The sequence below is a fragment of the Stegastes partitus genome, unplaced genomic scaffold (genome assembly GCF_000690725.1).
Source record: "Stegastes partitus isolate 25-593 unplaced genomic scaffold, Stegastes_partitus-1.0.2 Scaffold1087, whole genome shotgun sequence".
NCBI lineage: Eukaryota > Metazoa > Chordata > Actinopteri > Pomacentridae > Stegastes > Stegastes partitus.
This window is the reverse complement of record NW_007578818.1, coordinates 192,714-215,748: the sequence shown is the minus strand read 5'-3', so window position 1 is coordinate 215,748 and position 23,035 is coordinate 192,714. Positions and strand designations below refer to the sequence as shown.

The 23,035-nt window shown below is 44.8% G+C and overlaps 2 protein-coding genes across 2 annotated transcripts in view; one reads left to right on the top strand and one right to left on the bottom strand.

Moving 5' to 3' along the window:
- The window catches only part of tmlhe (trimethyllysine hydroxylase, epsilon), an 8,937-nt gene extending 2,794 nt beyond the window's left edge, over nucleotides 1-6,143 (top strand). Inside the window, exons 3-7 of the mRNA XM_008295932.1 lie at nucleotides 2,420-2,699; nucleotides 2,828-2,947; nucleotides 3,091-3,327; nucleotides 4,918-5,056; nucleotides 5,204-6,143. Coding sequence (XP_008294154.1) covers nucleotides 2,420-2,699; nucleotides 2,828-2,947; nucleotides 3,091-3,327; nucleotides 4,918-5,056; nucleotides 5,204-5,341 — 914 coding nt within the window. The 3' untranslated portion in view covers nucleotides 5,342-6,143. The remainder of the gene's footprint in view (nucleotides 1-2,419; nucleotides 2,700-2,827; nucleotides 2,948-3,090; nucleotides 3,328-4,917; nucleotides 5,057-5,203) is intronic.
- Nucleotides 6,144-7,699: 1,556 nt separating this feature from the next.
- On the bottom strand, nucleotides 7,700-12,513 carry LOC103367792 (V-set and immunoglobulin domain-containing protein 1-like). The gene is made up of 7 exons (XM_008295931.1): nucleotides 12,471-12,513; nucleotides 12,233-12,396; nucleotides 11,580-11,787; nucleotides 8,835-8,990; nucleotides 8,645-8,761; nucleotides 8,414-8,558; nucleotides 7,700-8,326 (listed from the first exon to the last, which is right to left on the bottom strand). Exons 1-7 carry the CDS (start codon nucleotides 12,511-12,513, stop codon nucleotides 8,230-8,232), a joined length of 930 nt encoding a protein of 309 aa, XP_008294153.1. The 3' UTR covers nucleotides 7,700-8,229.
- Between the last annotated feature and the right edge of the window lie 10,522 nt (nucleotides 12,514-23,035).

The following is a 23,035-nucleotide window of genomic DNA, read 5'->3' as shown; positions in this document are numbered from 1 at the left end:
AATCACCAATTAACCTCAGCATGTTTGTGGACTGTGGGAGGAAGCCGGAGAACCCGGAGAGAACCCACACTGCACGGGGAGAACATGAAGACTCCACGCAGAAAGATTCCAGTGCCCTCATGGGACATGAACTGGCGACCTTCTAGCTGCGAGGCAACGGTGCTAACCACCGAGTCACCTTGCAGCCCTAAGATGAGAAACACTCAGCCCAAAAAAACAGACTATTTTATTGAAGCAACCTGGACTTTGATTACACCCACAGGTTGATCACCTCCAGGACACGCTGCATTAATGCAGTAATTCACAGTAAAGGAGCCCGAAACCAAGTAGTGAGAGTATGGATGGGCCACTTTTCAGAAGTCAACATTTCTGTATTTTAAGTCTTTTTTTGATTGATCTGGAGGAAATGATCTTCTGTAGGAAATATTCTAATAATTTCAGAAACTGAGTCTCAGATTTTCATGAGCTCTAATCATTAAAATTAAAACATAAAAGGTTTCAAATATTTCATTTTATGTGTAAAGTTTACCTTTTTAAATTAAATTACAAAATTACAAAAGAAGAACATTTTCACAATGTTCTAATAGTTTGACATGCAGTAGTTTATGACTGGTGCTCTGACTCTTGGCTCTGAAGGATCACTCTGGACGAAGCACCTTCTGTACTCTCTTTCTAACTCCTTGTCCTCCACCTGATCCCCCAGATGGAGCCGACGCCCCACGCCATCGCTCACTGCGCTGGTCCCCAGAGATGCCCCACCAGGTGGAGATAAACTAACCTAACCGTCACAAAGCACCGGCTCACTAGAGCCATCACTTATTCTGTCTAGACCTGCTCCTGCACGCTAAGGGGGAAGAAACCAGGTGGGATTTAGGTGCCTCCTTCTTCAGTAGGAGGACAAAATGGTCCCACAGCAGGAACCAGTTTCTACCTTCACCGGTGAAATCTGCTGCCTCCATGTGCACGCCTCTCCCTTCCTCTGCCATGTCACCCCACTGTTTTAATCCCCGTGCCTCATGGCCCAGCCCTGACACGAGCTTGGAGATATTTATAGTGCTGGATGATTTAGTTTTTAAAATATGAACAGGTAGATGCCATGGCTGGAGTCTTTTAATACCACAGCAGCTCAGTGTGGCAGCCTTGGGATGTTCAGGCGTTCTCTCCGTGGGCGTCTGTCTGGATTAAACGCTGCAGCTCTGTCCTGAAGACTGACTGATGCCTCCCTGTGGGCTGCCGGGTTCCTGCAGCTTCTGCGCGAGGGATGGTCTGTCACTGTGTTGTTATGCACACATGAGTGGCACCGAATCTTACGTAAAGTGACAAATGGCGATCTGCAGGCCTGGGGATGGTTGATGATGCACGTGTTCCTGCAGGGATGCTGGAGCAGATTCAAGGTCAGCTGAGTCTGGGGATGAATGTTCTCTCCATGAGCGCCGGTCGTCTTAGGGATGGTAAATGCTTCACCACAAGGAAGCACGGGCCGCCATAAATCATTTTGGTGCAGGCACACGTGAGGCCAGCTACAGATTTGCAGCATGTTTACAGAACATGAAGACTCTGTAGAATCTGATGGACAGTTCGTAGCACCGCGGTGATTTTACACAGTTAAGACAAAATGGTGAAACTGAAATCAGCTCATTTTCATTTTCACACGCCCCTGATGTCTTTACATTGTGTGTGTATTCTCTGGCCTTTAAATACTAAATGCTCCTCAGGTTTTCAGATTGTCGCTTTGTTTTGGCAGTTCAAATGAACATAGATTTAATTTGCCACGTAAACTTTACGCACAGACATAGAAATGATAAAGTTAGTGTGTATTTAAGAGAACACCAAGTAGTGACAGTTTGTTACTGTTGGTAATCCAGCCTGACTCGTCGACTTTGCAAATTATCTACATTTTAGATGTGTGTTACGCTACCATCCATCATCTATACACTGCTTAGTCCTCACTAGGGTTGTGGGGGGCTGGAGTCTATCCCAGCTGACTCAGGTTCACCTGGACAGGTAACCAGTCTATCACAGGGCTACACTTAGAGACAGACAACCAAGCACACTCACATTCACACCTACGGACAATTTACAATCACCAATTAACCTCAGCATGTTTGTGGACTGTGGGAGGAAGCCGGAGAACCCGGAGAGAACCCACGCTGCACGGAGAGAACATGCAAGAAAGATCCCGGTGCCCCCACCGGGATCCGAACCGGTGGCCTTCTTGCTGCGACGCGACAGTGCCACCAACTGCACCATGTTGCAGCCCGTCACGCTACCAATATATGAATAAAATGCTAATATCATATAAGTTGACCAATCCGCTTTCACTTTATATGAAAACCAGAATCAGCTCAACTACTAAACTATTAAATGCACTTTCCATGAGCTGTAGTCACTAACGTGGTCTCTCATGTCTGTGTTCCAGGGCCTGGTGGTCACGTTTCAAAGTACAGCCTCAGCTGGTTAGCTGAGAACAGCTATGAAGTCAGTAAGCAGCGCACCGTACACCAACGCATCCTCTGGAACTCAGACATCTATGAATCCGCAAACGTACCGTCGGCCACGTACGACAAGTTCATGAGCTGCGATGACGAGATGAAGAAGTTTCTTCAGAACTACCTCCTGTATGGGATCGCTTTTGTAGACGAGGTTCCTGCTACAGTGGAGGCCACACAGGAGGTCACCCAGAGGGTCAGCCTGATCAGGTAGGAGGTGTTTCTTTTTGGCCCACAAACGACATTCTTATGGAAATATTGTACGTTAGTGATTTACACTCAGTTATAGTGTGGAGGATGTTCAGCTTTGTTCATTATTTATTCTGTTCTCTCACCAGAGAGACGACATATGGCGGAATGTGGTGCTTTACTTCAGATTTTTCCAGAGGAGACTCTGCGTACAGCCAGCTGGCCCTGGACCGTCACACTGACACCTCGTACTTTCAGGAACCGTGTGGGTAGGTGCTGCACAGACGGCCTCATATGGGATTTCAAAATAGCTCTCGTGAAGTTAAGTGAAGCAGTTTGTGTTCCTAGAAATAAAGTTGTAGTTGCACAAATAGCAGATTACGCTTTCCTAACTTGTGAACTGTTGTCGCAGAATCCAGGTTTTCCACTGTCTGAAGCACGAGGGAACCGGGGGAAGGACTCTGCTTGTGGACGGGTTCTACGCTGCTGAACAAGTGCGGCAGAAGTCGCCTGAGAACTTTGAGCTGCTTGCTACGGTGCCCATCAGGCACGACTACATCGAAAAATCCGAAAGCCACCAGAACCACATGACGGGCATCGGCCCTGTGCTCAGCGTCTACCCGTGGAACAATGAAGTTTACCTGATGAGGTAAGCTGCTGCTGCACGAATAAAACAAACCCAAACGAGATTTGTTTTTCTCTTAACACTGCAGGTTGACTTATTATTGACCAGGCTGATTATCAAATCTGATATTCAGCATTTTTATTATCATTAATATTGTTATTTTTCCTCCTCTACCTGTAGCCTTCATTCTGGTCCTGCACACAGAGAAACTCAATCGAGTTCTGTGTTGTTCCAAATTTTGACCTAAAAATTTCAATTTGAGCTGAAAATTTACGCCGGTTCCAAATATTCGTTATCAACAGCAAAGCACATCAATCAGCCTCCTGTTAAAGTGCTGTGAGAAAGTTCTGCAAAGTTCTAGTCATGTTGAAGTCTTTTTAGTTTCCAGAATGTTCCTCCTAAAGGTTGGACAACGTTTTCCAACAACATCTGAAACATGCTTCCTGAATGTTGACGTCTAACGTTGTGGGAATGTTTTATAGAAGAATGTTTGATCCGGTTTTTACCTCAACAAGCTCCTTAAAACATCCTCAGGATACTGAAGGCAAAGTCGTCTTTATAAAGCGTTCCTTTAAAGTGACGTATGAATGAATGTCAGTTAGAGAATGTTCTTACATAATCTGTGGCACTGACAATTTTCTCAAAACGTCCCCTGAATATGCAGGAAAACATTCTGTCTTAGTTCACTTTTAAACTGATAGCAGACACCAGCAACCAGCAAGGCAGAACATCGCCTTTGGAAAAGCCGGGGAGAAGCTGTACCAACCCGAGGGGCTGCTCGCAACAGCACGGGACTGGCAGATGAAGAAGGTCGACCTACAGAGACAGCTCAGATTCCCAGAAAACACTGCAGTGACCACACTCAGGCCAGACATCGTCCTGGTGTCTGAAACATCAAGGCAAGTGGTCCTGCTGGAATCGACCCAATGGAGGAGGCCTTCGAGAGGAGGAGGGCCAAGTGTGAGGAGCTGGCAGGCGAATGCCGAAGCAAGGGCTGGAGGACCCGGTGCAACCCCATCGAGGTGGGCTGCAGAGGATTCGTTGGCCAGTCCCTAATCAGGGCCCTCAAGATGCTCGGGGTAAAGGGACTGCACACCAGGAAGGCCATCAGGAACATCACAGAAATGGCGTCAAGATGGATCAAGCGGGGTGATCCGTGGACAACACAAGCTACTCAGACACAAGTCGGGGCCTGATCAACCCTGGCTGGGTCGCCTGGGAGAGGGTGTGTGATGTTACGAGACCCGAAACACCCAATGACCCCAGGATACATCACTGAAGATGTGTCTGAGAGCTGCGTCGTGCAGTCTAACATAATCTGTGGCAACTTTCTATAAACGTCCTCTGAATATGCAGGAAAAACATTGTCTTAGTTCACTTTTAAATTAATAGCAGCTTTATTTTAAAATGGTAAAAATTGCAAAACATTTTCTTTAAAACATCATTAGAATATTATCAGGCCACGTTAACTGCTGTGTGTTTCCTGCTGGCTGTGAAGGCCGACTTATCCTCTCTGTTATTGCGTTTTTTTAAATTTATTTTTTAAATAGTTTTTAAGGAGTGATGAAATGTTTCAAACTCACACATCAGGTTTGTTGTGTCTTCCTCCCACAGGTACAACAACTACGACCGAGGCGTGATCAACACCGTCCCCCATGATGCTGTGCGGCGCTGGTACGTGGCTCATCGAGAGCTGACGACGGAGCTGAGGCGTCCAGAGAATGAGCTGTGGGTCAAACTGACTCCAGGGAAAGTAAGACAGCTTCAGTGAACTGCTGCTAAATCATAGGACTCAGAAAATCAAAATATCAGCTCTGATCACACAATTCATTTACAGGTTTGTAACAGAAACGTGACAATTCAGTTCAATCTAAGGTTTTTTTTACCTTCTCTTCCTCAGGTGATTTTCATCGACAACTGGCGCGTCCTGCACGGGAGGGAGTCTTTCACCGGCTTGAGGCAGCTCTGTGGATGCTATCTGACCAGAGACGACATCATCAGCACCGCTCGCTGTCTGGGTCTGCCGGCTCTGTCCTGAACATGGAGGCCCCTCATGTGCCTTATCAGTCTGCCTGTAGGATTAATTACATTTGCACTAAGAGTCTTCTGACAGCTGGAGCATGCTGTCGTTTGCTCGTCTTTATTTTGTTGATTTTTTTCAAAAGCTTTAATTAGAATCAGAGACGTCTCCTGAATTATACTTGAATGCTGAAATCCTTAAAGGTCTTCCACTTCTTGAGCTGGTACAATCACATGGAACGATGTAGGAGAGAACAGGATTGCACAGAAAGCAGTAAAATTCAACTTCAGGCAGACGATGACCCGGTCAGTGTGAACAAACCGTCTGTGCAGGATGCCAGTGCTGTCTGCCACAGTGAAGAAGCTCTTTTTTAGCTGAGGTCTAATCATAGAATCACTGTTTGACTCCATAAAGATGTCCAGCAGCAGCTCTTTAATATCCCAGTTAAAGGAGGCATATTGGATGTGTCCGTGCTGCCGTCACACTTGCCAAAAAGTCCTAAATTTACGGTTAGTAGCTTTGACGCTGGCAGAGGGTAGCCAAGTTGTTCAGCTTTAAATTTACTGTGGGGTCAGAGACGGAGCTGTTTAATGTTTGCTTTTTCTAATGGGAAAATAAATAATGTTGGTGTGACGCTGTTGCATAAAATGCACGTAATTTATCTGCAGATGTGAACGGAGGCGCTGATCAAACCAACGGTGCCGTCACTTCTGGCTTTTTTTTTTCCTTTTTTTTTTAAACCTTCAAATACGATGGATGTATTTGTCACTGGTGCTTTTCTGATTATTTGGAATGAATAAAAAAATGATGCAGATGTAAACAAGTGTCTGTTCTTAATATTTAAAAGAAGAATTTGTACATCAAGTTGGAATATTCAAAGCTGAAGACAAGATGGCGGTGCTGGAGCTCTATAGGGCTGCTTCTGTTTATTCCTCCATCCATCCATCATCTCTACACCTTCATCCTCACCAGGGTGATGGGGGGCTGGAGTCTATCCCAGCTGACTCAGGGTGAAGGCAGGTTCACCTGGACAGGTAACCAGTCTATCACAGGGCTACACTTAGAGACAGACAACCAAGCACACTCACATTCACACCTATGGACAATTTACAATCAACCAATTAGCCTCAGCATGTTTTTGGGAAGAAGCCGGAGAACCCGGAGAGAACCCACGCTGCACTGGGAGAACATGGAGACTCCACGCAGAAAGATCCCGGGTGCCCCCACCGGGATGCAAACCAGCAACCTTCTAGCTGTGAGGCAACACCTTACAGCCCTCTGTTTGTTCGTCTCTTGAATTAACTACACGGCTTTGCCCTAAACACACCGATCAGCGTCAGCGTTACAACCTGATACTAATATTGTATAAAGCCAAAGCAGCTTTGACCCAGTGGGCCATGAACACAGGACCTCTGGGGGTGTCCTGTGGTGTCGGGCACTGGGAGGTGAGTAGATGCTTTAGGGCAGGGGTGTCCAATCCTGGTCTTTGAGGGCCACAGTCCTGCATGTTTTAGATGTTTCCCTCTTCCAACACACCTGATTCAAATGATCAGGATCGTTATCAGGCTTCTGCAGAGCTTGATGATGAGCTGATCATTTGAATCAGGTGTGTTGGAAGAGGGGAACGTCTAAAACATGCAGAATTGTGGCCCTCAAGGACCAGGATTGGTCACCCCTGCTTTAGAGTGTTGTGGGTTGCAGGGTGGAGTCTCTGTGGACCCGGGCTGATTCTGCTGCATCCTCCAGATGTTCCATCAGATTGGATCTTGCAAGTTTAGGGGTGGGCTGCAAGGTGGCACAGTTGGTAGCACTGTTGCCTCGCAGCAAGAAGGTTGAGGTTAATTGGTGATTCTAAATTGTCCGTAGGTGTGAATGTGAGTGTGCTTGGTTGTCTGTCTCTAAGTGTAGCCCTGTGATAGACTGGTTACCTGTCCAGGTGAACCTGCCTTCACCCTGAGTCAGCTGGGATAGACTCCAGCCCCCCATGACCCTAATGGATGGATGTTTAGGGGTCAACACTTTGGGCTCTTTGTCATGTTCATCGAGGTATTCCTGAGCAGTTTTTGCAGAGTGACAGGGTACATAGTCCTGCTGAAGGAGGTCGCTGCTGATGGAGGGGTGGGTTTGGTCTGTAGTGATGTTTATGTGGGCAGTCTGGGTCAAAGCAACATTTACTTGAATGTCAGGACCCGAGGTTTCCCAACAGGACACTGAACTGTAAGGACATGATCGATGTTATTCGCTCAGTAACTTCATCGATGAGGCTGATCGGTGTAAAACAGATCTGACAGACTATAATGAAGACTCAGAAAACTCAATATTTTATTGAACCATGATCTCTAAATTGCTTGTATGTTATAGAACAATAAAAAGTCCACAAGTTAAGGTCAAACACAACAACGTCTTTTAAAGTAACTGTAAAAAAACAACCCCTAAACCATGCATAGTGCTCACAGCCGTAGACATTAGCACCCTTATCACAATCAGCATCATTTACATACTTCTGATCACATGTTGAAGCTGTTTTCATGCAGCCTAGAGGTCCATACAGTACATTCAGGTATTGGATGAATGAATCGTCTGCCTGCTGTGTGAGTGGTTTGGTTTGATTATCTCACTACTCCTAAAAATCGTAACACAAACAAACAAAAAGTACTAGAAACACACTTTTAAAAAAATGCTTTTATCGTTTAATTTTCACACCATGTTAGAGGAAGATCTGCATCTGCACTCTGGTGAGGGTTTAAAGGAAAAAACTAAGGATCAATTTGGCAAATGAAAAAAATGATTGAATTATAGTGAACATAAAAAAATGCATTTTATCTCTATATCAGAGCCTGAACGTCCTGTTGTTCAGATCAGTGACGTCGTCCCGTTTGTTTTCATCGGGACTTTTTTTTTTTTTTTTAAGCATGCGCCTCGTTCGCCTCAGCGTGGTGGCTGCTGGCTGTGGTTGCCATGGGAACGCTGTCCGCCGCCTCCTGGGCCTGGGGACGGCTCCTTCTAGTGGACAAACAGAGAGTCGACGTCGCACCCATGAATGACAAATTGCCACTATATATATGATAATAGGATTAAGAGCGTCCTCACTTCATCTCGTTGGCCTCTGCTGCTTTCACGGCTCTGTATTTGTGCTTCTTCACCGAGTGAGCGATGAACCACACGACCAGGACGATGAGCACGCAGCCCAGCAGCGCCCCGATCACTGCGCCCGCAATCACGCCGTCTCCCACTTCTGCACAAACACGTGTTTTCATGTCCGTGATTAGAGCTTTTGCTTAAACACTTCACTCACCTCTGCACTCCAGCACGTGAACCTACCAGGACTCAGCTCGATGGTGCAGGTGGAGAAGCCCACCGTGTTGGTGGCGTTGCACTGGTACTCCCCAAACTCAAACTGGGACATGTTTTTGATTTCCAGTATTCCAGTCGTGGTCACTGTGGGGAAGCAAAGTGCACGCTCATAAAGAGGTTGTTCACATGTACACATTCGCACACAGGCAGGACTCACTTCTTCCCAGGACCGGCCTCCTTGTCTTGGTCTGATCCAGCCTGGTCCAGGTGTAGGTCGGGTTGGGGCTCCCACTCTCGCTGTGGCAGGTCAGAGTGACCAGGTGGCCTGTTTCCACGTCACCGTGGACGGAGCAGTACGGAGTGGAGGGCTTCTCTGAAGGAGGATGAAAGGTGACTTTACGTTCTGTCCGTTAAATCTACTTGACATCATTATGAAGCACAGCGGAGATAATTAGCATTTTTAAAACTGAATAGATGAGTTTCTCTGAGAGGTTTTGTTACAGAAACTCAAACTCTAGATTGCACATAAATCAAATTCACTTTATCTTGATGCATATTCTGATTTTGACACAGCCTGACCCATAAACAAGTGTTACGTCTCTAATTTATTTTTTTTAATGCTCTAATTTAAATTATTTTCAATGAGGTTAAAGGGGGAATCTCTTACTCACAATAATTAGGAACCCCTGCTTTAATCTGTACCAATGAATTGTTTTATGAGCCTAAAGCTTTAACATAACTCGTGAGGTAAAAAGTACATTTCCTTCTGACATTTCTAAACAGCTAAGTCATGATCCCTCCCTGTGGTCTTTCTGCTCATACGCTGTACACTTTATTAAGTTACAGTCCAGTCTGAGGCGCTGTGTGAATATTTTCTTTCCCGTTTCTGTCTCCTTCTCTCTCCAGGGGCCATCAATAATCAGCTTCCACCACCGCCGGCGTCCGTCCGACGCCTCATTGGTGGATTCTAATCTGAGCGAACAAATCACCAGCCAGAGACGTCAACAAAAGTGCAGATCTCCAGCAGAAGAGTCCTGCTTCCTCTGAGCTGCTGTCGTCGTGCCGATACACTTTGGACGCGCTCGTTATTGAACATCGGAAGCAATTATTGGGAGGTTAAAGACTTCAGTCAAGTCGAGGCGTCCTGTCACCCGTGTGGGCGACTTTTTGTTTCAGATTTATTCATTCCCCCTGTAGAGTCTGTGTGAAACCCTGATGAGAGAGTTTCTGATAGGGATCAACGCCGAGTCATATCAAAGTAGAGGTATAATAAAACACTGATAAATCTGTGCCGACCAAATCCAGATTTCAGTTTGTTCAAATAGCAAATCTCAACATTAATCAAACATCACGTGTGCGTCCGTTAGTCATCGTGAGGAGATGCCGGGCGTGGCCTCACAGCTCTGAGCTCAATCTTTACTGTATGTTTCTACTCTCAACTTTATATTTGATAGCAGCCGTGTTTCCAGGATATCGATCACACTGCAGGGAGTGGAGTTTATACACACACATTCTGCTCAAGTCTCTTCTACACATTATCATAATCACATGCAACAGTAAGTGATGATTAAAATCATCCCGGTTTAATCAGCGGGAGAGCAGCCATACATATTCATGGCCGGCGTCACGTTCGAGCATGTAGAAGCAGCACATGTGGTTAGCATGCAGCAGCTGCTCACGTACGCTCTGTATGCAGCACAAGGATGCAGTCACAGTCCTCCTCTAATTTCCAACACTGACAATGAGGAGACTGCTGCGGTAACCATGGAAACTACCGAGGATACTGAGGCCTGCGAGGTTGTCCTGGTAACTCGGTGAATGAGAGGATTCGAACTGAATGTAATTCCCTATTCACGCCATTCAGGGCCACTACTTTAATGGGTTTGTTAATGTCGAGACACGGAGGCAGAAATCTCGGAAATCGTGACCGCCGCCGAAACGTTTCGCCGAAACCGCAGCTCAGAACCAAGAGGGCGGCGGTTGATTCTGGAACTTCAAAGAGCTTCGGCGCTCTTTGTTCGGGAAGCGACGCCTTCTTTCTGAGCAGGAGCAGCACCAACATGAGGTTCAAATTTTTTTTTTTTTTTTTTTTAATGCTTCATAAACTATGGAAACAGAACCAGCAGCTCCAGACTACACCCAGACCCACATCAGTACCGGCGATCAGCTACTTCTGCTTTTTTTTCCCACAGTGCAAACATTCAGACCAACCTGCTAACGGGTGCGGTCAGATAGCGTGAACTCTACACGCCATTGTTCCCAGCCGCATTGTTGTTGAGTTCTCGTATCGGGTCTGTGTGAAAGTGCACACATCCTGATTCACTGGGTCAAAGTCATAATAGCAGCAGTTCCTTTCTCTGACGTGTACGTCGACAGCGCTTGAAGTTTCGTACCACTGATTTTTTTCAGGCTGAAATAGGGCCCAAATGTAACATATACAGTCATTCTCAGATTTATTCATCCCCTTCCATTAAAGAAAAGGTAAAAGTCACAAAAGTCACTCAAATAACTAGAAACTAAAAAAAGTAATAATAAATAAAAATTTGCTAAATTATAATTAAGTGAAATAAGACTCTGGTTTTGAATTGTGGTTGAAAAAAATAATTTAAAAAAACAAAAAAACTGATGAGCAGTGGTCCAGAATACCTGTCAACAGGTGGAGAAGTCTGACTGAGAGTTACAGAAAACACCTGATTGGCTCAAAGGCCGGTTCAATAAAATATTAGTTTATGGGTCCCATCATGCTTGCTTTTTTTTTTTTTTTTGGTAATATTTCTGTTGAACCACAATTCAAAAGCACTGTCATGATTTCCATTAAATTTTTATTCATTATTTTGTCAGTTTCTACTTATTTCAGTGTTTTTTTTCCTTCTTTAATGTGAGGCTATGAATATATTAGAAACACACATAATCCAAACACACTATCGACAAAGCATCCGTCTCCCAGGCTAACAAAACTCACCGAGCACATTCACGATGATGTTGGCCTGAGACTGTCCTTCCACGTCGGGGAAGTTGTGAACCTCACAGGTGTAGACGCCGGCGTCGGACGGCTGCATGTTGTTTATTACTATCGAGGCGTTTTTGGTGGTCGCGGGGGCAGAGGGAGCTGTGACTCTGCCCTCGTAAGCGTTCGTGATGACAATCTTTCCCGACTGATAGAAACAGACCTGAAAGAAAAATGGCGACAGATCACACAATCGAAGAAGAGCTGATTTGTGTTTTAAGTCCAGACATCTGGAGGAATGAAACCTGTAGCACTGACATGGATGGTGTTTTTTATTTAGTGAATTAAACACAGATTCATGTCAGTAGGTTAAATCGGCTTTGCCAGAATGGAGATTTGTCACTTCTCGATCTCAGTCACAGGCTTTGTTTTGTCAATGAGGTGTGTCTCTGTTGAGAAAACGCTTCATACTAAAGAGAGGAAGCTAATTCGTGTGTGTAGACCTGCACAAACATGTGTTCTGTGTGATGGAGTTGACTATTCTATGACTATTTTATAAAACAGTTCAATGTCCAACTTGGATTTCCAACCAGCTAACCCTAAACCTTTTCTTTTTTTTTAACCATCATCTATCATCCCATCATAGCAGAGTTTCGACCCATTTCTACCTGCTGTGGAGTCATAGAGGACGAGGTAACGACATCCCACTGGATGGTGAGGCTGGTCGTCGCCGCCTCGGTGGAAACGAACGAACACTGCAGCATGGCGCTTTGACCTTTCAGAACATTGACGTACTTCTGCGAAGTCGTGACTGTGATCAGTTCCACGCATCCTACAAAAGAACAAGTTCATCAGTTAATTTACAACTAATTAGAAAACAAGAGGAAGAAGTAGAGATGTAGTCACCTATGAGGCTCACAAGCACCAACAAACGCTGCACGTAACACATCTTCTCAAACCGCCGAGTTGCTGCAGAGCTGAACTTTCCAACGCCGCCTCTCACAAGCTGCACAGTGGGAGAAATAAACGCGGTACAGTATCACAGGCAAGGTTACTGTATTCCTGGTAGCAGACTGGCTGATACTGACCATGTTTGCATATCAATGTTTGCCAGACTGGGTGTGAGGAGTGGGTGTGTGTTGGACTGTTGTTTTTCAAAAACTGTTGCTTTGGCTGTCGGTAGTTTCGGATGAAAATAAGAAACGATGGAAACAACACCTTCATCTGTTTATGCTTCTGTGAAAAACTCTGAGTAAACAGTTTGCATTTTAAATTAGCCGCTGCAGTCTATTGTGTGTGTGTGTGTCAGATTGTTGACAATACACAACAGGCTGGGACCACACTGTGCTGTGACACTGATGGTTAATTCATTTTTCAGTACTTTGGCAGTAGCTTCACTACAGCTCATCCTCCTTGTCTTGTAAGTCATTCCGGGTCGGGGCTCCTGGCGAAGGAATTAATGTAATTTAATCTCCACCTGGCCTTTATCGCTCGCCTCAAGCAAGTGTTAGCCAAAGCACTGCAACACGCTGCTTATCGTCGGGGAGTTCACTCCCTGGCGCTGCTGCGTACTTAATAAAGGCTGTTTCACCTTTTGTCGTTTTCGCTCACACAGCGTCGAGCTGACAGAGAGAGAGAGAGACGGTGAATCACACATGATTAATTGTCTATAATTACCAGAAGCTGACATAAGTGATTAACAATGTGAAAAGCGTTGATCAGGGGTGACTGCGGGGGTGAGGGAGGGAGGCGCTGGGATGGTGTGGGAGGCGGAGGGAGGCGTGCGGAGCTCATTATCAGGAAGCGTGATGATGGGTCGGGATGTGCGACGATCTCCGTGTATCAGGACTTCGGTCTGAACAAAACAACATGTGTCGGCAGCTGTGCGTTGGTCAGAAGTGGAACAACAAGAGGCCCGGCTTTAAATAAACACATGACTCATGACCAGTGTCCGAGAGCAGCTCTGAGTCCGAGAAGTCACGTGGAGAGACCGCGAGAGAGCGAACAGAGGCGCCGATAACGGGCTCATTTACTTACGTTACGCTTATCTTTCCAGAGAAATGATTTTAAAAATTTGAAGGCATCGTATTTGTCACGAGGTGCCGTGAGGATGCAGTTTAACAGTCGTCCTCTGTATTTTTGCCAGTACGTGCACACTGTAGGCTGCCTTTGTGTTGTATAGTTCACATCAAATTGCACTATTACACCAAAATAGCAAATTGTCAGCTCAAAATAAAAGCACACGAGGACAGCAGAGGACACGCGTGGTCACAACAGTGAGAGTAAAACCTGCAGGAGTCAGCAGTTAGATCTGGCTGAAGGCTTTTCAGTAAGAACCAATATATACACACACACACATACATATATATTATTTTATTTTAAGGACATTTTTAGAAAACTTATCATCACGAGTAACAGAAACCCATAAAACAGAAGCTGACTCATGCACTCTGATTTATGTTTACGTCGCCCTTTGAGACTTAAAATTCAGTCGATGGACTCAATGAACACTGACCTGCTTAATTTATGGCGCAATAAAAATGATGTGTGTAGAAAAATGCATTGTTAGCATGCCAAAGGAGACTGCGAGCTATTTATGTTTGCGCCACGAGCCGTTCGTCATATGCATTTGTGCAAGGTCACGTTTATGAGGGCCTGCCTGGGATCTACGCCGCCGCAAACCCAAAGTTTCATCAGGATATTTTTTTGGATTAATGCGAGGTTAGATGGGCTCTGCGATCGGACTCAACCTACGCTAACCCCAACCAGAAATCACAGCAGTTGGAGGCCCTTGACGGTTATTTATTTACTGTATATAAAAGGGGAACAAATGTGAAATGCTGTACGGGGCTTTGCTTACGTTAACACTAAGTTTACATCTGTGTGAGGCTGGACTTCAACGCAGAGCTGCTTTGAGATACATGTGTGGATGCTTGTTCAGTGATGTTCCTTCTGTTAGTTGTTGAAACACTTCCCTAAAAATCAAGTATGATGTTTGAGGAAAGAAGATCTATTTAGCAGTCATTTGCTTGATTCTACAAATAGTACCGTAGATTGTTGCCTCCATTATCTATATTCTGCTCAATCAGTCTATCACAGGGCTACACTTAGAGACAGACAACCAATTCACACCTACGGACAATTTAGAATCACCAATTAACCTCAACATGTTTCTGGACTGTGTGGGAGGAAGAACCCGGACAGAACCCACGCTGCACACTCACTCCGAGAATTAATTAGTTTTTCATTCACATTAACGACTTTTCAGTTCACTTCTGAATCTGAGTGAAGGGGGCCGATGACGAATCCGCCTCCCACTCCCAGCATGCACCAGACTGGAGAGCCGTCTCTCGCAGCGACGCGAAGGTTGCAGAGGCCTGGAAGTGCGTCCCACTCAAACCTCCAACAGGTTTCAGTGCAATACCTCTACACAGACTTATTCATCCGCCCACCAGCACGAGTGTTTCCCTGCCGGCAGACTGCGAGGGGGCGTGAATCAGAGGCCAGACAGAGCGAGTACACATCTGAGGTGTGGTGTTGACAGACCCGTCTGACTTTGCTTTTACATTACACATGTTCTACATAGTACATTACTGCCAGCGCTGCTGTAATGTGTTTGTTTGGTTTATTTGGTGGCACTTTGGATGAGATACTGCTGCTGCTGCTGCTTTTAATAAAGGCAGGGCTGCAGTTCAGGTGTCGGCCAGCAGATGGCAGGCCAGTCTGTTAGATGCTGACTCTTTGTGTGTGTGTGTGATTGTGTGTGTGATTGTGTGTGTGTGTGTTGAGGCGTGCAGGAAGCTTCATGCAGCTGATGGCAACAGAGCTGAGAGCGCCACACTCCGGCCTCAGCAGGCCTCGCTCCTCCTCACCCTCCTCACCCACAAATATATAGGCCAGGCATTTAGGATGACTTCACTCCACGTCCCTGCAGCTACCAAGCAACCGTACCGACGAGGCTACAACAAAAAAACAACAAATCATATGCGAGAACGAGAACACACCACCACACAAAAACAGTGTAGTGTGAAACATCATCTGACTGGTACAGAAGAGAAGCTCTCCTTTGCATTGCGTTGTCTCTTTTTTCTTTTCTCCTCCTCGCCACTAAAAGCCAGTGACACCGAACCATCATCTCACATTGGCATCAAACACAAGCATGAGACACCGCTTCCGCAAAGATTGACACAATTGTGCAAATAAAGCTAAAAGAAGCGGGACGCAGGCGGCATCTCCTCGTCCTTCTGTCGTCTCCCCGATTCAGTCTGTCACCGGAGAAGGTGACCTATCACGAAGAGGGACAAGGGGCAGAGGACGGGAGTGCGTTCACATCAGCTAATCGACGGCCTGTCACCGTCGCATTTAGGCTATAACTTTCATAAAGTGCCGGCAGTAAAAAAAAAAAACAGGAGCAGTCGCACGGCTGACCCTTACTGGCATGGAGAAACATTAGACGCATTATGTCCCCATATCCATTTTGTCTAATGGCATTTTTGATCATCTAAAAACCTGTCCTTCAGCAACAAGGGAAATGCCAAAATAAATTGAGCAGCGGTTCTGTTGGGATTTGCCAGAAAAATTTTATGTGTTTGACTTCACGATGTTTAACCGAAAGATGTCAGTTGGCAGGAGGAGGTTTGTGTTGCTGCTATAGAAATACACGGAGGGAGATCTACGCGTCTTAAAATGAGATCCGGAGCTGATTGTTATTCATGGGATAATGCAAATGTTGGAGGGCAATGACAAGCTCAAACAGAGCTGATATTAGCCACACAGTATCAATTAATTGTGAAAATTGACTTTGACACTGATGGCATGTGTGCACACCTTCTTATCCACCGCGCAATATGCACTGTTTGCATTTTCTCCACCACATATGTAACTATAATCTCAGCTTCAACAGCCTCCACCCTCTGTGCTGCTTTTTTCTTTCTTTCTTTTCCTTTTTGCTATATGCTAGGATTTTCTAAACGATGCCCCCGGGGGGTTGGGTTTAGTGGTTCAGCCGTGGTCACACTGCATAAAAGAGATGGGTCTTAATATTTTATTAGACACATTATGTTTCCACTCTTCTTCGTCTCTTCACTTTCTTTTCAAGCCCCAAACAAGAACTCCATGGCAACACTGATGAACATCCTGCAAAAGGAAAACAGGCGCGCTGCAGGAGAAGCGTGGCCCGACATTTCATCATGTCAGAGCTGATGTTTAAGGAATTTCCAACAGATGTAACTGTTGATGTAACCAAAGTCAGCGGCAGTGAATCCTTTATCTCTCCTCTGCATCATCATCATCATCAGCATCAGCAGCAGCAGCACGGTGTTGCCAAGTCTGCAGCGACGCATGTTTGTTAACACGAGCTTTCCTCAAATAAAGGATTGATTTGAATGGAATGTAACACCAGAAGCTCCACTTTACTGACAGTGTTTTTCGAATTTCTTTGCATTAAAATAAAAAAAATTGGAATCATGTCCTCAAAAGTCTCAGCGGACTGATTGGAATCAATTTATTAAAAACATGTTTTTTTTGCAGAAAGCGGGAGCTAACGCTCGACGCCGCAGCATCCACTGCTTTTTGACCACTTTTCTTTCCCCCGCAGAGGAACAGCCATCAATTCCTGACCCATGTTAATGCACCCTTTCAATATTTGATGTTTTTATATGGAGTGCTGACAATAGAACACGGAAATGGAAGGCACATTCTGCTGAGCTGCTCCACCGGCTCCGTATCCATCTTCTCCGACGCAGAAGGAGGCCGAAGCATTAAAAAAACACAGGCAGGATCGGATACAGTCTCTACAGTTATGTTGCTTCCCCAAAGGTTACCCTCAGCACTTTCTAATGAGCTGTAACGGGTTCTAAGCTGATCTGGATTTAATAAAGGTGATCTCTCTTCATCACGGCATGTTGGACATGTTATTTATATACTTTAGCGCCGCTCAAGGTGAACTCACTTAAAGGCCTAATCAGCTGTTGGAGGGCCTGCCGGAGTCGACGGAGAGTAAATTAAAAGAAATCAATTAGGAGAGACAAACCTGTGCATTAAATCTGCATCGTATCTGAGGGAGGACGCGTCAGCAGAGGATCATTACACAGGTCACAGCGGCGGCAGGAGCCAGATGAAATACAGCACACACAACAACAACCAACCGGCTCAGACACACTGAGGCCGTCGCAGCAGTAATCAAATCAGTTCTGGGAATATGGAAGTTGGAGGTCTTCCTTTGGTTTACCTGCGAGGTGGATGATATGTGGTGGGATTTGACTGCATCTCCCCTCAGAGGCCGAAGTAAAAGCAGCCAGCGGCTTAGTGAGAGGTGAAGAGACTGAAAGGAAACCACAAAAAATCAAGTGCAAGTAGTTTAAAAACCAACACGTTCTTGTTTGTTTTCTAACCACAGTCCATCGTCTCTGTTGGTGATGCTGCCCAAAAGAGCTGATGAACCTCGTATATTTGTGACCTGATCATGTAATAGGGGCTTTGACTTCGAGGTCCTCTGGTTACCTATTAACCCTATTCAGGACTTTTGGGGTCTTTCAGACCCCAGGCCAAAAAGAGGGACATTTGTCATGCATGTGGAACCAAACATACGTCAACTTATCAGAAAATGTATTTAACATCGTATAAAAGCCTATAATCAATACCAACAAATATTATGATGGACCCCGAAAGACCTTCCACGTATGAAAGTCCTGAACAGGGTTTAAGTTGTGTTCATTTCACAGAATCAGTATTTGACCTCTGACCTCAAATCATCCATTCATCATCTTTACACCTTAATCCTCACTATGGGGGACTGGAGTCTATCCCAGCTGACTCAGGGTGAAGGCAGGTTCACCTGGACAGGTAACCAGTCTATCACAGGGCTACACTTAGAGACAGACAACCAAGCACACTCACATTCACACCTACGGACAATTTAGAATCACCAATTAACCTCAGCATGTTTCTGGACTGTGGGAAGAAGCCGGAGAACCCGGAGAGAACCCACGCTGCACGGGGAGATCATGGAGACTCCACGCAGAAAGATCCCGGGTGTCCTCACCGGGACGCGAACCGTGCTACAACAGTGCTAACCACCGATCACCTTGCAGCCCGACTTCGAATCGTTTATTAAATGAGTATATTCTGGTATTAACAGGGACGCCTCCAAAGCTCAACGCGTCACTCATCACTTGTTTGACGATGGAGATTTTTAAATAACAGCTCTGTGGTTGGATTTGGCTCAGACGCCCGACAGAACTGACATATACATAAACTATACAGAAGTATAAATGAGTGCTGTGTCTGTTCTTGGGAAAAGATAATCATTTGAAGGTTAGTTTACTCTCTAAAATTAATATCAGACTTTAATATGTTTCCTATGATTTAACTAAATGTGCTTCCTTTCAGACTATAAAGAATCAGCTAACTACTAAAACACCACAAACAAGATGAAATGATCCATCAACTCCAATGATACTAAAAAATAATAACAATAATCAGTGAACTACCATCTGTGGCTCCATTTTACCGACTCAGAGTGAACCATATTGGTTTAGACTATATATACTGTATACATTGAAAATTTAAAGATTTATTCTCCGGCCTGGTAGCCGCGCTGCTGCGTGCCTTTTCTTAACGCTCTGCATTATTTATAGTTAAACAGCTATGTCTCAAAAAAGAACTGATATGAAGCAGAAACAGGAGTGAGGTCGGTCATAGCTGCTGTTCTAATGGCTGGTAGGAGGACGGACCTGCAGCTGCTACCCGACCCGGTGGCATCAGCAGAACCGTTCCTTCTTTAGCGTCTGAAAAAGATAAGCAGAACCTTGTGCAGGTGAATGAGGGGAACATCAGAAGGTCCTTTTTGAATATACATATGTTTTTATGCAAACCTGACTCGGGAAAGAAGACAAAACTTTCAGTAACAACAACACATAAACCAGACTTAAACATCTCGGTGCTCACAGGCTGTTAAATCAAACCATTACGGCTGAATTCCATTTAGTTGCGTCACTTCCAGCGTCCTGCTCTTCGCTCTTTCGGGACCTGCCGGCCCGTTTGTTAGCGGCAACACCTGCGCTTCTCCTTCAGCGACACGTCAAAGTGTCCTCTGTGAAAAAAAAGCCTGCTGGCTGACAGCACAGCTAATCCCACATCATCCCTCGACAGAAACAAGCAGATAAGAGCGAAGGATAAGTAAGCTTCAGATTATCGATAGTTGTTTTCAGCGTGACCTCACGCCGAGCAGCTCGCTGAGGTCGGCTTGTTGAAAAGATAAAAAACATTAAAGTGAGGCCAGGTTGTTTTTGGGCGTTTTTGTTTTTAGAGTTATCCTGTAAAATGTCTTAACGTGCACATGATGGATCCAGTTTATGAAAGAAGGACTGTGATGGATGGTGCGCTGTTGTTTTGAAGCTGGACGTGATGAGCAGGAGGTGGATCTGACGAAGACCTCGAGGACACTACGCAGAGTGATCCTAACGACTTGCATAATGAGGGGGAGGAGCAACAAACCCCCAACTGAAACTGAAACTCAGGTGTTAACGGCTCCTTAAGGATATCTGGAACTCCCAACTAGTCAGTCAGAACCGATGAAGCCTCTTGGATGAGAGGTGGAACGTCTTTAAGAAACTCAAGCTACGATTAATCTACGAGAATAACCACGACCTGGAGGATTGAGAATCTTCACAGACACAGATCGAAGGAAGCCCCGCCCTAAAATGTTCTCTGCTTCATCAGCTGTTTTACTTTAAATAGAACCATAATATACAAATTAAACATCACGCCGTACTGAAGGAGACTTGAAACATACAATCGACATCATAACCTCATTAGAGAAATGTTCTCTGAGCTAACAGTTCCAGTGAGAAGTCGGGACATCTTCTCATAGACTTCCTACAAAATCGCATGTCTCTTGGTCGCCCCCTGCTGGCTGTTTTCACCTCCAAATCCAGAGGCTACGACCATCTTTTATATACCGTCTACAGTAATGCCTTTTCCATCCGCCTCGCTCTATTTCGTGCTAATTAGCAGACAGCAGGAGGCTAAACCAAGATGGCGAACATCGTAAATGTTAAACATCAGCACGGTCACTGTGAGCGAAGCATCACGCTGATGTCAGCTTTGAGGCTGTTGGTTTGGCTGGAAAACACTTGGGCATGAATTAAACCTTGTCCTCAACTAAAACTTTTCCTAACGATGATCTTCGTTTCATGTTTCTGTTAGTCTAAGACTAGGCTTCATCCATGTCTAGGAAACTGGCTGCTGGGCTCACTGGATTATTTTGTTAATATTAGCTGTTTTTTTAAGATACAGATTACAACATACATGTTCAGCTTCATCTCTTACATCTTGGTCTGTGTTGTGATGCAGTATTTCCTCATTGTAAGTGGTTATTTGAAACCTAACTTGGACTTTGTGCTGTAACTATAAGCTTTTATCAAACCTAATTCACATGATCAATCCTAAATGTAGAACACCAACATAGGTAACTGATTTCATTTGATCTTTGGGGGGAAAAATTAACCAGCAAAAGCATCAAACATTTAATTTCCTGCATTCTTGTAACTTTTTAAGGCACCAATTTGTTGATTTTCTGCATCAATATGTAAATATATATGCAAAAACTTTCAAAATAAAAGTCCTTTGCTTTTACTGTGGTTCTAATGAGGAGGAACAGATAGATGAGTATTTACAGGAACATATCCTCCCCCTGAAATCTACGTCCATGCACACTGAGCTGTGTCATGTGTCTACACATCCACACACGAGGCCTCGGGGTCGTGAAGCATTAGCGTCTGGGGACGGCGCCGCTCAACGATCGTTAACGAAGCCCGAAACTGACGACTGTTTGAAGCCATCAATGCACAATTAACCGCCGGTACATGTTGATTCTCGTTAAAGATTTTAAAGCAAATCGATGTATTTCTTCCCCCCCCCCCAATCATATAAGTAACCAAATAATCACATGTAATGAAAGACGTCTGCTTTCTAATCCTGCTCTGGGTCGCGGTGGGGAGGAGGGCTGGAATCTATCCCAGCATGCACCGGGGCTCACTCTGGGCATGTTTCCAGTCTATCACATAGCTAACACGCATGTAGGCAGACACGTTCACACCTATTTAAAGTCTCCAGCGGTTCTGACCTGCATGTGTTTGGATTGTGGGAGGAAGAGACGCAGGAAGTGGTCCACAGAGAGACGAGCTGTTGAACGGCATTAATAAAGTTGCTCTGGTCGATTGATCTGGAGGTGATAGAAGATGATGCTTTGGTGTGTTGCTCACATTGTTTGGACGTTTTAGTCAGGTTGTCGTTTCACACAGGACCCAAAAACGAAGAAGAGGTTGCACCCAAAGGCCCACCATTACTCTGTCACATCAATAGACTGATTTAGACTGTTATAATAAAATTTAGAGGCATTTTTTTTGGGGGGGGGACATGATGTTTCAAATGCATCATTACTGTTCTCTCTGCTCCAGGTGCAGTCGCAGTTAGAGGCCGTTCGCTTCACCTTCACCACCTCAACCTTCTGCTGCAGTTCAAGCCCGGAGTGCATCCAGACAGAAAGACAAAAAAAAAAAAAGTCCAAATCTGCAACCATATATAGCGTCACGTCCTCGAGCAGAGGACAAAAAGTCTCCGCAAAGAGCTTCAGCTGCCAGACAAAACAAATTAATTATCCAGTGCTTAAAATATGCACGAGTGCCTCCGACGGGCCTTCCTGCATCACAGGACGTAAGTTTAGCCACAAAAATAAAACAATAAGAGCAAATTCCTGGTCAGTAGATCCTGAATTTTAAAAAAAGGGGGCAAATATTACACTGGTCAGCAGGAGTCACTTTGCGTCTTTATTCAGGAAATAGGGTATGAAAGGAGGTATATTCTCATAAACGCGCAATGTTTTGTAATCAAATTAAAAGAAGACACTTTTGTTTTTTTTTCTTAAATTTTGTTCTCGGACTGTCTTCGCATCCAACAGTCCTCATCAAAAGCAAGACACCAGCGAAGAGGTGAGAGCTCTGACAACAACCTGGAACAGCAACGGTAGAATACCTGATTTGATCCTCTTATTTTGCAAAAACATTATTTATGCGATTTACCTTTTGGGGACTAATATGTGGAAAATAAAAGGAATACAAAGGTGAAACAATATTAGTCCACAAAGGGCAAATGAAAAAGACGTTAGCTTTTCTTTTACTGTATAAGCCTTTATTTGTAAAAAGTCGGTTGTTTGAATGATAACCCTTTTTATACCACATACTTGAACACCTTGTATTTGTAAAAAACACATTTTGTTCAAACACCTAAAAAAGCTGATTGACACTATAACATTAATTTGCACTGACAGAAAAAATAAATAAATAAACAAAATAATAAATAAAAATTACAACTTCATACTACACGAATGTTGATTCCACGAGAACTCCCGATGAAATCAAACACCTCATTAAACAACTGAATCAAAAAATAAGCGCCCAATGTGAACAAAA

What these genes read in the sequence shown, in the direction of transcription:
- LOC103367792 (XM_008295931.1), bottom strand. Translation starts at nt 12,513, where the DNA reads ATGTGTTACGTGCAGCGTTTGTTGGTGCTTGTGAGCCTCATAG. An exon ending in GAGGCCGGTCCTGGGAAGAA is followed by an intron (nt 8,762 to 8,834) that starts GTGAGTCCTGCC and finishes GCTTCCCCACAG; the next exon opens with TGACCACGACTGGAATACTG. An exon ending in GCAGAGGCCAACGAGATGAA is followed by an intron (nt 8,327 to 8,413) that starts GTGAGGACGCTC and finishes TTTGTCCACTAG; the next exon opens with AAGGAGCCGTCCCCAGGCCC.